Source organism: Varroa destructor, unplaced genomic scaffold, assembly GCF_002443255.2.
Source record: "Varroa destructor unplaced genomic scaffold, Vdes_3.0 BEIS01000006.1, whole genome shotgun sequence".
NCBI classification, from domain to species: Eukaryota; Metazoa; Arthropoda; class Arachnida; order Mesostigmata; family Varroidae; genus Varroa; species Varroa destructor.
This window is the reverse complement of record NW_019211459.1, coordinates 7,652,548-7,673,405: the sequence shown is the minus strand read 5'-3', so window position 1 is coordinate 7,673,405 and position 20,858 is coordinate 7,652,548. Positions and strand designations below refer to the sequence as shown.

The following is a 20,858-nucleotide window of genomic DNA, read 5'->3' as shown; positions in this document are numbered from 1 at the left end:
GGATAGTGTGGGCTGCTAATGCTGGCGACCTTTATTGTACAGACACGACATGGCAGTTCAGTCCGGCTCGTGTATCTACGACGTACTCATCTATTAATATTCATTTTTGTCACTTAGTCCCGTTCTTACACCTAAATGTAAGGCAGAAATTTAAATTGGAACACCAATAAAGGCAGCATATGCGTAAATGCATTGATGCCCCTTAAAACCTTGCACTCAATTGTAAGATTAAAGAGAATCAGACTCGAATAATTCGGGAAGCGAGCATATGCCAACTGAGTAATCTAGTGGCTAGTAGTGAGTCCTTCAAATAATAGGCAAGGACAAACTTCGCGTGCCTACCTGATTGCTATAGTGTTAACAGGCGTTACAGGTAGAAAGAATCGGCGTCGCGACAAAGACGACATCCCTTGCGTAAGTATTCATGACATCCCGAAGCCCCCCAAAACTCGTCTGACATGAAGAAACCAGTTGCTGGTCGGACTATATGATTGGAAAATGAAAGTTGAACTGTTGTAGGGATTTTCCATATTTTATTTTTTTTTGGCCTACTTATTACTTACTACAGTGCTTCGGTGCTACTTAGACAACTTAGTCAAACGAAACTAAAATATCGTAATATTTCGTATATTAAATACATACGAATATTATAGTCATTTATAGCTTAGCTATTCTTCCCTGTAAAAGATCATGCAACTATAGTGCATGCTCCGCGTAGATAGACGTTTCTTTAACCAACATTGCTTCGTTCGGTCATCTGGTAAGATCCAGCAATGGGGTGCTGAAGATCTATGCTACTACAACATTATATATTATAATTGTATTATTCGGTAAGATTATTTGATATTGGCTAAGCTAGGGAATAGGATAGTGAGCAGATAGACTTTATAATTACTGAATTCTACTTTTTACTCGCTTTACATTAGCACTTACACAGTGTAATCTCATGATCGAAAGGGATTTCTTGCTGGTAAATTAGTGCGTATGTAAAATTGAGCCTTGCAAGTCGGATCTCAGCGAGTAACGTTCTGTTATACAGATTGATCAGCTCATACGACTAGTCGCATTTCTATCAGTCCTATCATAGTTATCATGCCTTTTACGTATGACAGAGTACATGTAGATGCCGTCGATACAAGGCATAGAAATTGAAAAAAAAAAAAAAAACAAGGTAGCATTCGAATACAATTGAACCTAACAGAAATGTATATAGGTGTGTGTTGCATGTATTTTAAGCTAAAATAGGGGATCGTATTTTCGTTAAATGTCACAACATGCCACGTGTGGTTGTTTCTGAAAGAAATTTTTCCATTGTAGTCCATCATTTCAATAGAACTATATTGTCGACATATACAGCACAGTTGGCCATGGTCACAATCATGGATCAGAATTTTCTATTAATAACAATGAGCAGTAAATGCTTTCTAGACCACAATAGTCACGGAGGCTCCAGGGCCTTGAAGTCAGTTCTGAGGAACGTTAAACACTGCATCACCTTCTTTAGGGAGCAACAATTCGTGACTGTGCCAGTGTCTGGCATATTCAATACGGGTTCGATAGTGCGGAACAGAACTCCCCGTTGACCGACGCTAGACGGATCACAGTCTTCGACATACATAACTTGTCAGTAAGTAATTATAAAGTATCGTCTTTATAGTCCGTCCTAAAAATGAAAGCATCTTTTTTTTTTTGAATGATTGACCTGTCTGCACACAAAAAACCATTTCGCTTTCGTATTAGCACCTCTGCCGCACAAAATTTATATGGTGAAGCTATATAGGACAACGACATAAACGTTTTTAACTGATATCTTCTCGAAGATAAATGTACTGTAGTACGCTTATTTAGGCCATATAATAAAGCAGTGTTTATCGAGTATACTGGCAACATTTTTTGTTCCATAGCATCAGTTATTTTTAACGACCGATAGCATTAGGCAAATTTTAGTTCATATAGACCCATTCTGATCAATACATTAAACAGCAGTTGCCTAGAATAGAGTGTCCTTCCTCGACCTTTGCGAGATATGTTTTTGTGCCAAGGTATCTTCCACCACTTTTAACCTTGTTGCTGTATTGCTACAATGCAAAAACCTTCTCCTCGCCGTAGCCTTGGATTCTATCTGACAGGAGACATCTTTTAGCAGGAGTAGCAGCGGTAATCAGAGCAGATGCAGTTACTGAGTTACAAAAACAATTCAACTAACTCGTCCAACAGTATAACATAACACCCATCTAGCGATATTATTGTGGTTATGAGCCAAGGTCATGTTTGCGTCTTGTGGTTAATGTCAACGAACCAGTACAGTTACCGTTGTCCTCATTTAAGTTGTGACGTTTGTTCGCTGTTTCGCCCAGCGGGAGCAAAACCATGTTTCCGTTTGCCCCGATACCACCGCCACTTAGGTATTTTATCGTCCCAGCATCATCCGCCATTTTGCCTATCCCTCTTTTTCGCTGCTGCCACTGTTGTCGCTTCTAGAGCTGTTACCACCGTTATCTTTGTGCGTGCCTCTGCTTGCATTATATAACCATTTGTTGGAACGGCATAGTGTACCCTGCTAGCTTGCTCTCACTCCGGCGAACATTTTGGGCAACGAAGCTTTGCCAGCTAACAGAGTTGCTTGGAAAGCATTGTTTCATTCTTGCGTACGGCGTGAGAAAGCAGCAAAAACGAGCACCAAAAAACTTCTGGTGTTGGCGGACTTACGCTCCATTCCGCTTCCAACCAGAGGTTGCACTGACAGCAACGGTGCTCATGTTGCCGCCGCGGCTGACAGTGGCGCCGTTGGAGTCACGGTAACATCAACGCTCCCGTGGGATGAAACGCTCTTATCAATTAGGCTCAAGCGCCTCCTTGGTGCATAACTTCTGGTCCGCAACTGTTCTGATGCAGCGTTCAAAAGACAACTGAAGGGCGGGGCGCCAGCGCGTTCGTTTCAGGGAGTGAGAGGTTGGATAGCGATGCAGGTCCCGCGCTGCTTTGGGTTTTCAGTTGGCAACCGGGCTTACACTATGTACAATCAGCTTCCATAAAAGACGCTCATATTTGGGCGTGGTGATTGCACGGACAGCAGTCTACGAAGAGCTGCAAAGCAGGACGTTCATGAAAGATGCGCTGCTGGGAGACGTAAGCGGCGTTTGTAACTGTGGCTGGAGAAGGAGGGTCCTGGCTCCTAGCGGACAAACGAACGGACCCCTGCTTGCCCTTGTTTGCTGTTGGCGCTATCTGATTCACAGTGTCATTGTGCGATGTCACCTGAGAACGAAAAGCAGCAGCAGCAGTACCTAGAGGGATTGAACACCTTCTTCTCGCACCATCCTGTTTCGCTCGCTGTCCTGCCTTCTTTCTTCTGTAAAATCTAGCCTTGTACCCTTCGCTAGCGTTGCTAGGTAACTTCAATCGTGCAGCTGAAGTATTCCCGGGCGACTTGCTTCGAAGCCCACGTCTCCGCTCCGGATAATGCCCTGCTATACGTGAAGTCCTACGGTCGTGTCTCTGCCATCGTCACTGCCGCGGCCTCGAACGATAGCATTATGCGCTTCTCCTGGTGAGACTGTGAGAGCTGTTCTTGTGGGCAGGAAGGGTTAGGAGTCTTTGCGCTGAGCGATTCGCCAGACAGAGCTGAATTCCTTTCATATGTTATTGTTCATTTCTATCGTCTTTGCTGCCGGGGCGACGATGGCCGCCACTGCCGGTGGCTGTGTTATAATAAATAATATGACCGAACTGCTGACAACGTACGCAACGACGAAGGTTAAGGCGACGGCGATGGCAGCAGGCGAACGAGTGAACGAGCAAAAGTGCCAACGGTGAAGTCTCTCCCTTAGGGATTTGTTCCCGTGATAAATGGTCCGCGCAGATGCTTCGTTTTTACGCGATCGTAGTACGTACAGATCCATACGTTTGAATGTCCGTATACATATGTGGGTGTATATGTATATTTATATAAATTTGAACATACAACACACCACAGTACATCAAACAGGTCTCGTTTCGATGAGTGATTTTCAAGGGTATCTACCCAGACGTTGTTTGCCTTCATAGCTCGTGCTGAATGGCGACGACTTCTTATTTTAGACCCTAAGGAAGTCGGAAAATCAGCTGGACCCTAAATTTGACTTAAGGTTGTTCGAAATACGAATCAAAAGATGCCACAGTAGGTAACCACAAAGATAGGTGAGCAAAAAATCTAGCTATTTCAAAATCCGCGCCAGTTAAATAGGTAATGTCACAATGCCAAGTATTCATTCATTGAATACTATTTTCCATATGGCTAACCATGAAAGCATTGATCAGAACGCGAATCCGATCGACCAGCGTAATTACTGTTGTGTAGAACTAAGTAGCTAGTTAATCTCATAGAAATTACCTGTCATCAACATCGAGCAAAGCGCAAGCGGTTCGGGTCAGATCTGTGATAGAAAAAACTAAGTATGCCTGTAAAACATGACACATATATAGCCCAAATAACGCGTAATTAACTCAAAAGAAATTAAACCACTTTTAGACTATATACATATATAATTGTGGTATCTCAAACGTTTCTTTATGAAAATGTGCCGATCCACTCCAATTTTAAAATTTCTATAATAACCTGTCTTCAGATACCAAAGAAGTATTAGATTTTTCGCGTATAGCCTTCATGGGAGTTTTGCTTCAAAAAATCAGATTCTGCAAAGACTTTGTCGTCGTTATTTTTGTGCAATGCAAACACCATCAGTCTGCTCATACGTGCGATACCTATATAAACTGCGTGCAAAGAACCAGACTACTCAATTATGGATGGCTAATCCCTTCCAGCTTTCTACGATCTGTCGTCTGTCAATGCACCACGGGGTCTCTTGCCTTGCTGGAACAAGTAACAATGTATATTAAGAAAAGAGAGTAACCACATTGCTTTCTCTGCTTCTTCACATGTTCCCGGTCAGGTTTTCAGTTGCCGCATTGCAGGCGGGCCCTGCCTGAAGGCTGACGGGGGCAGACTCTACTCTTCCAGTCTTGATCTCCCCATCATTGGACTCCATATGCCTGCCCTTTGCAGCCAGGCATCGGCCTCTATCATTCGCTTGACTCAACCCGCCATCTAGACAGCCATCCAGTCATCCTTTGCGTAAATTGCAAAAACTAACCAACCTTGGCGAATATAAATGAAGCAAGACAATACTTTACTCGGCGTTTAACCGTTGCTGCGTCCACTGCCGCCGCGGTCGTTCAGTAGCTTGGCTGGCGTCAACAGCTTTTGGCGCCTGAGCTTCGCTTGGAGATCCGATCATGGAGGTCGTCTTGCTGGACCTTAGCGCTGATTGCAACGGAATCAAGTTGAGCTCAAGGCGGCGATGGAAGAAAGGCAGGGCATCAGCGGAGTCCCGCTTGGTTCAGGTGCATAGCTGAACGAAAAGGAAGGATCAGTGGGTTACAGCGGGCACTGCGGTTCTCTGACGGCTTAGGCTACTGCCACCGGCTTTCAAAGAAGAGAAAAAGCCCGCAACCACTATTACAGCCTCGGCAACGCAACTGTCGGGCGGATTGTCGCTGCGGCGATGCCTGCAGTATCTTGCTGAGCTCCTTTTGTGGACCGCGGCAATACTATGGCCATTATAGCCTTCGCTACTGGCCGGACACCCGCTACTAGAGGCCACTAACTATGGTCTGTAAGTGGCCAGTTACCGCTATGTTTAGTTGATTATCCCATGCTACAGCAACATCCGGTGTTCGTGGCCCACCTTCGAACCAAGGCTTACCAAACAGGCTGCCTCGGGGGTTTCATAGGCTTTTAGTCCTGGACGAAGAAGCGACCAAGCCCTACCGATAAACTTATGCCTGCCGTCGGGCAAAAACCACTCGTCTTGGTCACCTAAACGAGTAAGTAAAAACTAGCTAAAGGAAGGAGTGAAGGAAAGCCTGACGGTGGCGAAACGCTGGGGATAAATGGTCGAAGTTGTTTTACCTTGCTTCATAGTAGAAGAAAAAGCAGTGAAGGACTTACGGAAGAGCCCTGCTTTGCGGGATTTCAAGAAGGCGTTGCAAGATGAGGGGGAGAAGAAGGTGAGGCCGGGAAACCAAAGCCGCCGGAAGGACCCGCTGCGGATGGGCATAACGAAGGAGAAAAGAAGACGGAAATGGGACTCTGAACTGACTAAGGGCAACGAGCTGGGTGGTTTCTTGACTGGTTGACTACAGCGAAAAACAGAGAAACGCTATAGAAGGCACAAGCAGACGACAAAGAGAGAGAAAGTGGAAAGCAAACGAGGAAATGATAGGGAGACGTCACAAGAAACGGGCGAACAGGAGATACAACGGGAAATCAGTGGGTGAAACAGTGGCTGGAGTAACGGCTGTAGAACAAGAAAAAGGAAAGGGAACGGGAAAAGTAGAGGACGAGGTAGAGTAAAAGAGTGTTCGCGACGGAGAAAAAAACAACGTGAAGAGAGGGGTGTGGATGGGGATCCGGATGTCCGGATGGAAAATGAGGAGATTTTAGCGAAATCCTTTAAGCAGAGTCGGTTGTCTCCTGCCCGAGGACAACGTGGTTTCCTCAGACATAGCCTAGTCTCGATTCACATATCCTTTGGAGCTTGCTTCTTCGAAATAATGGTAGTCGAGGTCCCGCCGCTCGCCGGCAGCTAGTCCACGATTCGATAGGCTAGGAGAGTTGACCCTTAACCGCCGCGACAGCGGTGGCGGCCGCAGCGGACAAGAAGCATAGTAAGAATAGAACACAAGGCGGTTATGTAGGCGAGTCGCGCAAAACGAAGTCCGGTAATAGTAGCGAAAGACTGAGTAAGACCGTCAGGGGGTAGAGGAAGCTGGCAGGAAGAAAGAACAAAGCGGAAACAAAAATAAAACGAAAGAGAGATGGGTTTTCAGAGCAAGGCTGAGCCTATAACTGGAAAGCCATCTTGTTTTTCCCTTACTCATTTTCCATTCTGCCGAAACCAAAAAAGAAAGGTAATGCTATTATCAGCGCGTCGGCACATCGGCACTGAAGTCATCCAACTGAAATCTCTTTTCTTTGAACCAAAGCTACGTGGGGTCACGCGAATTCTCCAGTTTCTGTCAAGGCAGCAAGTTCTGATGGTACAGGTCTCGGGGCACTCCACCCTCTTTCTTGGCGATCCTACTTCAGTCGCCCGGCAACGAAAGCCCATATCCGCTGAAAGAATAACGGATTCTAGGGAAGAACATATCGGAGATTCTCTATCCAAGAAAAGTCAAGAGGATGCCAGCGGAGCAGTCACTGCAGATTAAACGGGACTTCGGGATTTTATGGGGCCGGACTAGATGGGGGGTGATGAGGCGATATGAGATTTGGAGTGTTGGATTTGGTGTCCTTTGAGCTGCAGCAAAAAAATTGTCGGCATTCGCCGCGGCGGCTCTATGCGGAGCTATCGTACGCTAGCGTACGCAACTGTCACGGGTTAGATAGTGAGATAAATACACGGACGGAAATCACGGAAGTAATGCGGCTTACCGTATTAAGTTTAATAGCGTTTGACCGATGGGGCGACCAGCAAAGACGAGCATTATTCGGCTGCCCACAAAGGGGGCACAGTCGGTAATAAAGACACGTGGAACAGCGCCGGCCTTTTAGACGCTTTTTCACTTTACCCCTACCACTTTACTATTATCCTCAATATCTCCTTTTCTTTGACAGCTCTTTTACTAGCTGTTTTTCTCTCCCTCTGGTCTCAGTCTCTGACAGTCCCGTAGATGCTGTCGGCGCGGCCGCCACTCTCCGTATCCGACTGGAGGAAACAGTGCTTGCCGGAAGACGTTGAGACAGGGCAAATGGCTTGCCGTCTAGGGCTGTGTGTGGCCGAGTGGCTGGATTTAAGCCCTGTCGGAGCACCCAGCGTTCCGGCGTTGAATTCGAGTCTAAACCATTTCCGCTTTCGAACGAAATTCTTGAGCGACCGAACGCTTTCCAAAGCTGCTGCTACTTCTCCCGGCGGATCAGAGAGATCGGCCACTTCAAAGGCTGCCGTTTTCATCTTATATCTGCTACTACTACTGCTGCTGCTGCTGCATGTGTCGAAGCAGCGGTGCGAATGGATTTTCTAGGATGAAAAAACGTTTTTGAGATACATATATGCGCCGTTTACATACACACACACCTACGCATACACTCTAACTTATGCACACACAGCCCGGCCACATCACTTCTGTAAGTGAGAGAGATCCGGTGGTCGGGAGGAAGATCCTTCTGCTCCAACGCCGACTTACTGCCGCAGCTCATGATACAACAGCTCGCTACCATAGCTATGTTCTGTCTTGCAGCCATCAGCTAGAGGGTGGAATCTAAAGGAAATGTAAGCTGTCCCTCGACTGATGGACTACGTCAGACAAAGAGATTGGGAGATGAGCAAAAGAATTTACATTGCCACAAGCTAGTGGTTAATAAAAGTAAAGTTAACAATGATTTAGTAGGCGGACGGGTCTAACGATAAGCGTAACACGCTAGCTGCTGGCTAGTTTCGCGCACGGTGATGGCAAATCACTGATCGTTGAATCGAGCCACTAAGAGACAGTTATCTCTTCTAGAACATCTTACGTACTTCGGGGGGAGGGGGGGGAGGGGGTGCTTCGCCACCAAAATACGGACATATCCATGATATTAGGTGTTGATGGCAGGGAGGTGCGGAGCCAACTCGATACCGATAGTACATGGAATATTTGACAAGGCAGGCTCGGCGACCTTGCCATATAAGGGTCGAAAAATAGTGTATATTATATGTAAAGCTTAGCTATTTTAGTATGTATATATCTAATAAACGTTTAATTGCTATGTCTTATTAAATGTATAATTGTACAACACTTACAGTAATTGTTACCTGGTATAATGTACTCTATTGCTAAGCTATAAAACTTAGAGTTTGGTGTGGGCAAATATTCTATGCAGGGCACAAGCGCTCAAGCATCATGATTAACACTGCCTCAAAAGTTTTCGTTATTGATGGCGCCATATTCGTTAATATTCCAACAGTAAGAACTTTAATGAATTTTTCATGCTGTTTAGTATGTATTATTGTAAATACGGCAATTAAATCGATATAGGTTGTGATATATACAAATAACACATACCACAAGTTCGTGACTTGGAATAAAAAAAAGCTTGCCATCGAAATTAAGTTATCAATCACTAAACTTTGCTTAGAAAACTCTTGATGTTAGCCATTCTTGTTCCCACTTACGTACTCGAATATGTGTATACGCCATGGCACATTGTTGTTTTCAGTCCTTTTAAGTGTGTGTTACAGGCTGACGTCTCTAGGTTTCGCAGAACCACTTCTTATTGAAAACGGTTTTTTTTCTAAGCCGCCTTAACCGCACGCGAACTACATACTGCGGTTCTTGTAAGCTGTCCAATTGATCTACCTAGTCGTATTTACTTGTATTCGAATTCGATACAACGCCAAATAACCAGATATGCAAGGTCATCCGTTTCAACCTGCCAGGTTCTGCGACAGACACGATCTCTAGTCTTCGAAGACTAGGACTTTCGAAACTCTTTCGATTTAGCGTATTAAACGACATGCCAGTTCTATCGGACGAAGGAGAAACTAGTGGACGGCATTGGACGTCCCCGCTTTTCCAGCGACTTTACAGCCGAACGAAAATCTAGAGGCAGCAAACGAAAGACGTCTGAGACTTCTGCCAAGCGATCTCTCTTCCTTACCCAGTTGAGTGTTTTCTTTCAAGACGCGCGCATTTCGCTACGTTGCTTGCAGTCTCGCGCAGAGCGGACACCGACGGTGCCTTGGTTGTCTTGCGCGTGGCTAGTTGCCTTCCTATTGTGGCCTGTGCTTCCACCTGTTACGAGTACTATAACTAACACATTTACTACCTTTAAATCGTACGCTATGTGACAGCTTCTGCCGTTGTTTGCACAACGACGACAAACGGTTGTTGAGCGAAGACACTGAACCTGTCTCAGGGCAACCTCCGGCCCCATAGATCTAGCTCGAAAAAAGCCAGGCTACCATTACGCAGGCACCACTTGACATACAGCGGCTATGCATGCAGCAGTGATATGAGCAGATGACTTAAAATACAAAGAAAATCCGTTGGGACACGAGGTAAAAGAAAGCCATGGCACAAACTCGGGAGTACTATACAAAAAAAATTGGAGAAAAGCGAAAAGCCGGAAGTAGTTAAGGGCTAAAAGAGACGAAAGACTGGGGTATAGAAAGAGAACGCAGAAAAGTTAAAGACGATCAAAAAGGAGAGTAGGTGGTTAAAAGGAGTACCCGTTCCTTCAGCTCTGGAGTCGACGAGTCGAACGTTTGAGGTGATTCGAGGATAAAGCAGTAAGCCAACTTAGGACCGGAACCTTTTTACGAACCCTGTTTCGTTCGTATGGAAAAGCCAGCCGCCATAGCCGACGAAAGCGGGTAAGCGATTAAGCCACAGAAACGGAATCGAAGAATTTTGGTAGTACAGAGCTTGGGGATAGGGCAGGACCGTCGAATATAGGGGACTTACCAAGGGTAATCCTCAACGGACCTGCGTCAGAGGCACTAACTGCCAAGTAGCCTTACTTCAAGACGACGGCGCACAAATCCAACGAGAACCGACCAATTGCTGCATAGATAGGAGCGGAACGTTACGTACGTGTCGGAGAAGTAGTAGCAGAAAGAACAGAAAAAGGAAAACAAAGGACCAGACCTTTGCACGGAGGTAGAAAAGGGCAGAGAACTTAAGGGGGCTAAAACGATACGGGTAAAGGAAAACTAACCGGTTAAGCCGCGGTAGACTCTCCTATCCCGTATCGGAAGGAAGGGGCGAAGCACAGATTAATGCGAGGGTTAGCAGTTGCTGGTAGGGATAGGCCTCAACAGGAATGCACCGGGCCGTTTGGGAACGTAAAACCGAACGTGCGCTCGACTAAACAGAATCCCTTCACAGTTCTCCCGTCGGCGAGGCAGTTAGCTCGCAAGGTGCCAGCACGATCCCGAGTATGCTTCACTTGTCCTTTAGGATTTTTTGGGCTTTAATGCCGGCGGGAGTCAGCCAACCTCGCCTTCTTGCCTTGCAAGACCTTCCTGTCTTTGTTCGCCGACCGGTGGATTCTTCGTAACACGTTGTCACCATCGCCGTAAGTAGGACTAGCTAAACTAAACGTCAACGGAAGCCGGCAGCTCTGGTAGCTGGGTTCTATTAAGTCTTTGTCAGCTTCTGTCTAGCTGCCCGACTGTTCCACACACACAAACATACCCATTTCGAGACAGTTGGGTAGAGGGAGCTACTGGGTTCCAACAGCAGAGATGTAAAGGCCCGGAAATTGGCCGAAATGAAGCCATGCCCCGGCGTCTGCTCTCTTGTCCAACATCTACGCCGATGTTTCAGACGAGATGAGAAACGTAGGGCAGTTGGCTCGCTGTGGAGACCTGTGACGAAAGTACCCAGCGTGTTGGACTGAAGGTCATCGTAGTTCGAGGAGCAAGGAGTACACATAAGGGTGACTGGGTGTCGCGGAAATACTTAATCGGTCGACGCGTTTCTGTTTAATGGAAGCAATCTGTTGCAATATCATGATTTCTCACTGGACCCTTCAGCTCGTGTATCTATACATATAGTATATCGCACAAATGTCTCTAACGTCCTGCCACAGGGATTAGATAGGTTTCAGGTACACTTGTGTTGAGATAAAGCTAAGAACAGAGCTATTTGGTTGTGTGTCCTCTACGTCCCTGTATGTAATAGAAATGAAAGTAGTACATTTTTCGGCGCAGATATATATTTCTTAATTGGTCTACCTTTAAAAATGGCTCGTTTACACGACACGGGGGTAATTTACTATTCGTCAAAGGAATATGGGAGGTAATAGCAGGTGGCAAGACACAATGCGACCCAGTGAAGAAGAAAAATGAAACAGAAATATTGAAAACGTTTCGCACTATCTACCATCATCGCCAGGTCATGGATGTTGCATGTGAAGCTAGTTGGCTATACCCTAGATGCTCGTTTTACGAATAGCTAGTCTACTATAGAATCGTCAGCCCAGCTCTCCAAAAGATGATTCAGGTACAGATGAGGTCGTCGCCACGTACAACAGGGGCCCATACAGTATAAGAGGGAGAGCGATGTGCGTCCACCTATAGGAGCTCAGTGGGGCGTAAGACCCTGAGGTAACACCGTCACCACCCGCTCGCAGCCTAACAAATCTACCTCCGAACCAAACCGAAGCTGCCAACACCTCGTATTCGCATACTGACATCACTATACATAGACAGCTATACTTCATACACCTGTTTGTCCTACAGCCACTGGAGAGTAGTCTGTCTAGAGCAGTCGAAGTAGCAGGCTGAGGTGGCAGGAGATTTCAATAGACGTGCTGCGGTAACGGACGACGTCAAATTACCAATGCACACGTAGCTAGGAGTATAAAACGCTGAATCGCTGAGTAGCATCTTCGTGCGACTATTTCATGACACTTTATGGTCTGGAAGATGCACAGGATGAAGATATCGTACGCATTTTTTTGGTTCGTTCCCAAGTTCCGCGGTGAAGGATAAAGCAAGAAATAAGGTAATTATCCTTTCAATATTCTATGTACATTTAAGATTTGGGCTTGTAACCGCAAGCGGACGACTTTGAGATAGATTCCAAAAAGCAATCTTGCTATCGTGTTATCATGAATGTGATATTGATGATAATCCGATTTACATTTCGGCAAAATTAAGATATACGTGAAGTGTAAGCAAAGAAAACCGGGAAAGTAATCTACTTTAAATGAAGATGAAAATAAGTAAGTTATTATATAGGGAAAATGGAGCTGGCTATATGGACCAAACGCTACCGTTAAAAACAACAGGTGCCACGAGAAAGAGGCAAGGTATTCTAGTATGCTCGCCAATGACTCTCCTACTGCGTGGTTTAAACGGGCTACTACGATTTACTCATTTTCGACAAAGCATCGATAAAAATCGCCTATATCTCCCATGCAGCTCACCTAGTCGGACGCTATGGGCCGCTAGTGATTTCATGTGTAAAGTTACTTTTCCAATAACATTGATAGTCAAGCCTGTGACTGTGTCTAGAAGGTACTTTATAATCATCTACTGCTAAGTTAGGCGGGTCAAAAGTTATAATTTATCTATCATAGTTACACATGGAGTTCTGCTGCGTAATTTGAAGTCGGGCTTTAAATAGCTCAAGTACTGACACATCGACAAGGTGCACTCTATCCAAGAAGCACCAAGGAACAGTATGTACGAACAGTTCTCCGAAGCCTCTGACAACACTGAATCACCTATAACTATCGTAGTTATGCATGGTTCTAGCATAAATAATGATCTATATTAAATTCTGATCCATAATCAGGATCATCCATAACATCGTGGATATACTGATAACACTTCTGAAAACGATTCAATATGCTAGTAAGTTGTCAAAATCTCTTTCAGAAGTAACTACGTGTAACAAGCACGATACGTAATAAAGTACGAGAATACAGGTTTTGATTTCAATTGATATATAAACACATATATGCATTTCTTCTTGGAATTACTCAATAAAATTTGCATCACGACCTTCGGTTTTCACACACAGCCCAACTTCAGCCCGATCCATTTAGCATTGAAGATCTAATTATTTTGCTGCTTTATCATTTAAAAAAAGTTCGACTAATGTATCTTGCCATATTGAGGTACGCTGTTTTGCCAGATGCATTTTAATTTCAACTAGTTGCCCCTGAACAACAGACTCATAAGTAGTTAAACCGATGAGACCTGGTAAAGCGGTTTTTGCAACTACGTTTTATCTTTTAGGACTACTTTTTTAAGCGAAAACCGAGACCCACTGACGTGATCGAAAGCTTGTGAAGAAGCGTATAGCGACAACGAACTATGCCTCACGCATGTGTACACGGTGAAGGCGGCCATATTGAGCATTCAATTTACGTATTTAAGCGATTAATATAGCCATTATACTGCCATTATAAGATTACGGACGCAATCGACAGTAAGCGTCATCACTGTCGTCAACACTTGCGAGTCTGTTTTGCATATATTTCATAATAATTAACTATTAGTTTATCTGCTTATTATATTTCCACCTCCATCGGAACCGTAACCCTATGCTTGTGGTCCACTATACCTACACACCCATGCACATTAAACAAAAATCCCAGGAATTCGTGTCCTTAGCGGTCCGAGATTAAATTTGACTGTTGGAACCATTGTCCTTCAGGTGTCTTGCGTGGTCGTCCTATTCACAATTGGTTCCGTAAGGTTCCTGGATAGTGAATCTCAGTAACGACAACTTTGCGAATAAAGTTCAAAATTAAAGAAATTCTTCTACGAGACAAAAAAAGACCATTCCAGCAGCCCTACTACCAAAGAAAAGAGTGGACAAAATTTTCTTGCAATGTTTTCGTCAAGTCCATTGCATCGAGGCTGTCACCATATTGTTAACATTCCGCATCTGACGACAGGCTAATAACTGACATACGTACAAATATACAGAGCCACGTTCATAGATACAAAAGGTATATATATCAGGTCAAGTCTAGTATGACGACTACGTTGTATACGAGAACCGGATACTAGAAGGAACAAATTGTGAGATATTATCTAGCCCGTTGTTTGGTTGGCTTACCTTTTATCCAATACCACCTTTGGCAAGTGAAGTTAGCAAAACAGGGCGGTAAGGGGCTTTTCTCTCGTTCGACTAACATTTCACCATTTGAAGTACGCGACATTCGCAAACAAGGGACAATGAACTTGAACCGAGCCCAATTCTTTACTTCAGAGTCTTCAGAAGGTAAACTCTTCAGACTAGTTGCGCTGGCGGCTTGCGAATTCACAAGGATGGTACTTGTTAGATAGGTGAAGGCGATCGAACGTCAGATAGAGGGCTATCGTGAAAACCGCCAACGACATCATGACACTATGTAGCGCGCTGGGCAACGCTGAACCCAAGGTATGTGATTCGATAATACACGAAACGGTCACTTCGGAGAAATTCATACTAGGCTACGTTCCAAGCATTCCTGGCTAGCTAGGACAGAAGCTAGGACTCGCATCCGTCCTAACTTCTACTCTTGTGTCCTTTTCTCGTTGAAGCCACAAAGTCCACGACTAAACCACTATAGTCAAGTTGTATGCTAGCCAAAGGCCTTCTACTATGGCCTGAACAAAACGACAACGTATAGCCTTGGAGCGAAAGTACAGACACAGTGAGCATTCAGCGAATCTAAAATGCACATGTTTTGTTATATCTGGCTAACTGTTTGGCTTTGCAAAATGCCTAGGTAACAATCGTTGGAGCCTGTCGTCGGGGCATGCTTTTTAGGAAAATCTTTTGCCACCTGATTCACGATACTAAGAACAATTGGTTCTAGACAACAAATTTCGTTCGATAGCTTAGGTAAGAGTTACGCTTATGCCAATTATGTATCTGTGTGCTATTTGTCCGTATATATGTGCATTTCTAGTTTCTTGTTGGAATCATTGGTGCGCCAAATGTTCTACTAACGACTATTGCTACTATTAAAGACTAAGGACTTAACTTCGCATACCATTTTGTCTATACGTCTATAGAAATTACTCATATGACAGCTTTATATTTAAGCTACAAAATTTATTGTACAAAGCCCATGTACCTTACGTTACTTCTCAGTCAGTAGCGTAGCCATCTTATTCTGTCGTACCGCCAACATGAGCTCACTGCTCGTTCATTTAGATCTCCTGGAACGCTTGATAGCTTCGTCCTACCTATTAAGTAGCATTGTCTTCACTGAACAACTATTTCAACCGAACTAAATCGGACGCTATTAGCCACTAAAGATATTATTTTAGCAGGGCAGACAGACGGACGTGCACATATGCACACCGGCGTGCAGGCGATATCTGATATTGTTGTGATTCCATGTGGCTCCATCTATGTTTGTTTGGTCGTATGGACGCGTCGATGTCGCGCGCATGCGCGTCTGTGACGACTACTCACCGAGTGTCTGTAGGTGAGTGAACGACAGCGATGGACACTCGCCCTGGACGTACGTAACGTCGCATTTGTACGTTCCGTCGTCGGTAACATGTAATGGCTGAATTCGTAAATGCGCCGTGCCATTACCTGTAATAAACAGATATCAGAAGCACCGCAGCACAATATAAACAAGTTCGTTAATTTAAGATGGTTTCACGGTTGAAGTAAGCAAACGGAACGATATATACGACTACAGTCGCATATAAGTCGCCAGTAAACCGAATTGGACTTGTTATGAGCGATCACCTTTTGACATTGTTGAAAACACTTATAAACCCCGCTCACTTGTCCATTTGACGATAAGCTTGATATAAGGCTATCTAAATTCATGATAAAATTCGTGTCGAAAGCATACGTAGGTCTATAGTGCTATTATGCAGGATCATATGTTACTAGTCTTGACTATCTACATCTGTATGAACAGTAATGTTAGTAGGTATTAATATGCAACAACAGAAACGGTAATAAGTTAATTAGGGGCACTGATTATTATCCGGTAACTGCAAATAATATTTGTTCCTCTTGCTTTATGCAAGTTCGATTACGGGACTCCCTCTTGTCATTGTCCGCGCACCTTTTTTCAGTGTTCCTTGTTATTGGCAACAGTTATGTTTGACCGTTAATAATAGCCCGGCCTTATCGATCTGATCGATGGATGATACTGATAGCTGTTGTAACCGTTGTTAGTATAGTCCAGTATCTCATTAATTGGAGCCCCGCTCTTTACTAACTAATCCGAATTCTCCTACTGAAATAACACATTGCCGGCTGGACATGTGAGTCTGCAGAGAACATACAAACATTTCATAAAAACGTACGTATGGCCATGATTACTTCTTGTTTGTTCTATTTGAATTAGACAGTGAATTAAATGATCCACAAAGACAGGCGGTAGATTGAAACGGAGCGCAATCAGTTCCGTTTACGGCTATTTGTTACATGTATTGTCAACTAAAACGATGCATCCATTTATAGTTTAATGATGATTTTCATAAATTTGCTAAAAGGCTAGTTTGACATTGGTATGGCAAGTTACGTATGTACGTACACAGGAGGACATTTTGGTTTCATATGTTGTAGTGCTAAAATTCACTCTAATATATAAGAATTTTGTTCACATAGAATTTCAACCCACTTTTCTACTGTACCCAGAAATTCAGAAACGGTTCGACCTTGATTTGAAATGAGCTATTCTTTCGAAACGTGTTTTCCCGTCGTTCCGTTTCGCATCGAAAGGCAGTCGCTAAAATTAACTTAGTATGATCTGTTCCAGTATTTGGCCCTTGTTTCTGTCGACAGAGTCTCTGTACTTATTAAGCTGTCGTTATTACGTTAGCTGTAGTTAGAGCTAAATCTGCCATTCCTCTCTTTGAGATCAGTGGCAAAAAGACTTCGAGTGACTTCAGAAACGCATATATAAACCACTAGAGCCAATCGATATTTTGCGTATATCTGTGAACTAAGAAACCGTGTTTATACGTAGGACACTTACTGGCGGGGCGACGTTGAGGTTTGTGTTCATTCTCTTAATAAGTATAGCAGTCAGCATTCAACCAAAGCAGACTTAGTTTGTCCACATTTAACCCGCCCTGTCTGCGTCATATATCCGCGTACCCAACCGCGTCGCTTGCCAGCCTCGATTACTCCTACTCTGTTCTGTTTATATGTTAACGAGGTTATGCTAATACGGCATAGGCGAAGCTCGTTGTTGTACTTGACCCTGCTTGTGCATACCCTTAAATCGGGCCCTCGGCCTGAAGCGCCTCTGGGCCCTCTTTTACACAGCTTCTCTACTCTGTTGAGATCACGAGGTGGGGTGTGGCTAAGAACGCGAGATAACTAAACTACTACACCTTCGCGAAGAAGGCATCCAACCCCCGATTCGACGAGTCCTAGCAGCCGGACAGTCAGCGGTTGCAGCCATAAAGCTCAAATGCTCGAGATCTTTGTATAATGGAAACGGCTAATTTTTCGCTCATTGTGCCTACTCAAACTCCACTGATGGAACCACGTTTTAACCGAAAGCTGAACGGAATTGCATTGCAACTCGCCTGTACTCATAAATCAGCTTTGAAGTACAAGGACGCAGGGCGGTGAAACCTGCTGGGCAACGATATTTCTAATTGACCACTCACAGCGCTCAGCCCCATGCGACGATGCCTCGTACAACTACGTTAGAGCTAGGACATAAGAGGTCTGAATAAGCATCTTCAAGGCCACGGAAAAACTACTCTTGAAGAAAGACGTTCCTGGTAAGAAATGCCTGTGTGGCAAAGAGGTTTGGGGAGTAATGTATGTACGTATGTATGTATGTTGTGTTTCAATACCGGGAGCATGCTGTACCACACTACCGTTGTGGATCGCCCCACCAACTATAATAGCCACCCTAGAAACGTTGGCTATCCCTGTTCCTGTATCCCTGCGTGAAGCCATCTGAGAGCGGAAATGAAGCACTTTACCTTCCTTCATTTTTCCTCTTCAGGCCTCACACTAAATAGATGAGCAAATGGCAGCAAACGCTTAAAAGGGTACCTAGAAGTTTACTCGCGTTCATTGGGCCATCGCGTGCCAGCAGGCACTACAAGCGCAATAAGAAGACCAAGCGAGTAAGTTCTACAATGCCACGTTCTATCCCGTTTCATTATACCCTCTTCTACTTTCCCCCCCTCACACACACACACACACACACACACACACCACAGCACACGACGCCGGCGTCAAACGCGGCTGTGTGCCCTGCCTGCAATCTGCTGCTATGCTACGGCCACAGCAGCAGCAGCATTTCCGACTGGTGGTAACGGTGGCAGTGCGACCAGTCATAGCTCTAATCTAAACGTAAAGTACGATAGCGCATAGTATACGCCTATAAACGTATGCCTGTCTTCTGTCTGCGTACGAGTGTATGTATCGTAGTACTGAATTTGAACAGAAGTCTGCGTTCATGCCGTAAGCAATCAACAGCGTACGGCCCTTATACGCTATCTGGCTGACTTCATTTGTCTGCCGCTGCTGGCGATCATGACATTGTCACTCGCGGCTAGTTAAAGCCGACCGCCTACGTTCGTTTTGCCTTAGTTAGTCGCCTTATCGAGGTGGAACTATCCGAACTGGGATGCCGTGGGCGATTATTGAGAATAGGCCTGCTTATTTTGCCGAGTAAGTGGAAAAAGGAAAACTATATACTATAATACTGAACATGAAACTTGGCTGAAGGAGTAGCCAAACTTTGTTAGCATTCAATCTCGGGCTACGTCTGCTGAGTTGAGTTCATTCAGCTACTTTGAGTTTATTGCATCCACGCGAGCCTGAATGACTCTTGTTTTTTGAGTACAACGTTGTTTTCAATACAGTCTTCCAGGGCTTTTTCCGGGAATTCAGGGTGGAGATGATAGCGAACAGCAATATCCTACATATCATTCGGTAGATTTACATTTGAGTATTATTTATAGGTAATTTTTTTTCTCATATAGCGAAATTCTGCTGTGTATAGCAGACTACTGATACCTGCCAACTGTCGCTTTAACGATAAGGTCAGCACCGCACCACAACGTAGATCTATTACACTTGTGGCTTACTGTCCTATTGTTAGATGAGCATCTTCATATATATAACCCACGTAAAGGTTGTCCAGCGCATCCATCACCATACTAAAAACAATCGTTCAGAGAAGTCGCACAAAAACATCGAGCAACACTAAAACCGTTTTTGCCTTCGTACTTGCAGCCGTTCACCCGATGGATCCTTATGGGCACCACCTTTTTTCTACAAAATAAGCCAGCTAAAAAGGCGAAATGTCAAACAGCGGCTGCTCCAGCTCTCCTTCATCATTCGGAACCAAGCGACAATAAATCACAATGAGTCCAAAAGCCTTATTCGACCTACCGAACCGAAAGGCCCTCCCCGTTAACTGTAAACTTCTACGAAACAAAGAAAAATTCGCGGGGAACGCGATGTAGCAGGATCAGTGCAGTGGCATTAGGTACCTATGATAGTACCGTGTTTCAGCAGAGCCGACATACTGGTTCAAGCTTGCCCTGCACTTGTTGCTTGCGACACCGCCAGCGATTTCCGCAAAGCGAAATCCACGGACAAGGAATTGATATCGGGACAACGGTTGGAGACAGCGAACGTGTTCTACAGGATAGCGACGGGACGACAAAGGTCTACACGCTAAAGGAACAGAGCACCGAACGAAAAGCGTTACTCCTGCTATCGAAGTAAGATTGTTTTACTTGATGTTTTCATTTTATTACCCCTGCCAAAGGCTGCTCCATCTGTCGATCTTAGGTAACAGGAAAACACGAAGAAGTGGTATAGGGAAACAGAGAGCAGCCAAGATAAAACACTCGATGCAAACGCAGACAGCAACACCGCTTCTATTGGATGTTTGAGGCCATTGTTGCAACCACACAGGCCACGACTTGTGCTCTTACCATAGGTCGCCCACAGGCAGATTTACGAAAGCAGGTAACGACTAGATTCGTTTGGTACATCACGAGCTCCTTGTGGTTGCAGTAAGCCTTCGAAACGACGTATACAGCGGAACAGCACAGTTGACCTACAGAATCACTATCTTTGCCTAATAGCGAACATTAACATAACGAAAGGACTTAACATGGGTCATAGAAGGAGTATATGTCGCTCCTTTACCGTTCCTAGTTCTTCTGCAATTATATATACATATATATAATTTTTTTTTTTTAGCGACGTAGGACCTAATGTAGCAGAAAACCATTACGAAATTGGCAATCGCTTTCTAAGTTGGGAAAAACGCGTTGACTAAGCTGAAGCGACCTGTTGCTGCCGCTGTTCCCTGCTGGTTCGTTTCTGGCTCTGATAATCAGAAATTTCGAGTATGTATATATATA

General features: G+C 44.6%; 1 protein-coding gene across 3 annotated transcripts in view; it reads right to left on the bottom strand.

The window, feature by feature from the left end:
• The window catches only part of LOC111253045 (hemicentin-1-like), a 166,893-nt gene that overhangs the window by 63,519 nt on the left and 82,516 nt on the right, over window positions 1-20,858 (bottom strand). For all 3 annotated transcript variants that reach the window (XM_022811884.2, XM_086992142.1, XM_022811885.2), the window contains exon 3: window positions 15,952-16,077. In XM_022811884.2, coding sequence (XP_022667619.1) covers window positions 15,952-16,077 — 126 coding nt within the window. The remainder of the gene's footprint in view (window positions 1-15,951; window positions 16,078-20,858) is intronic.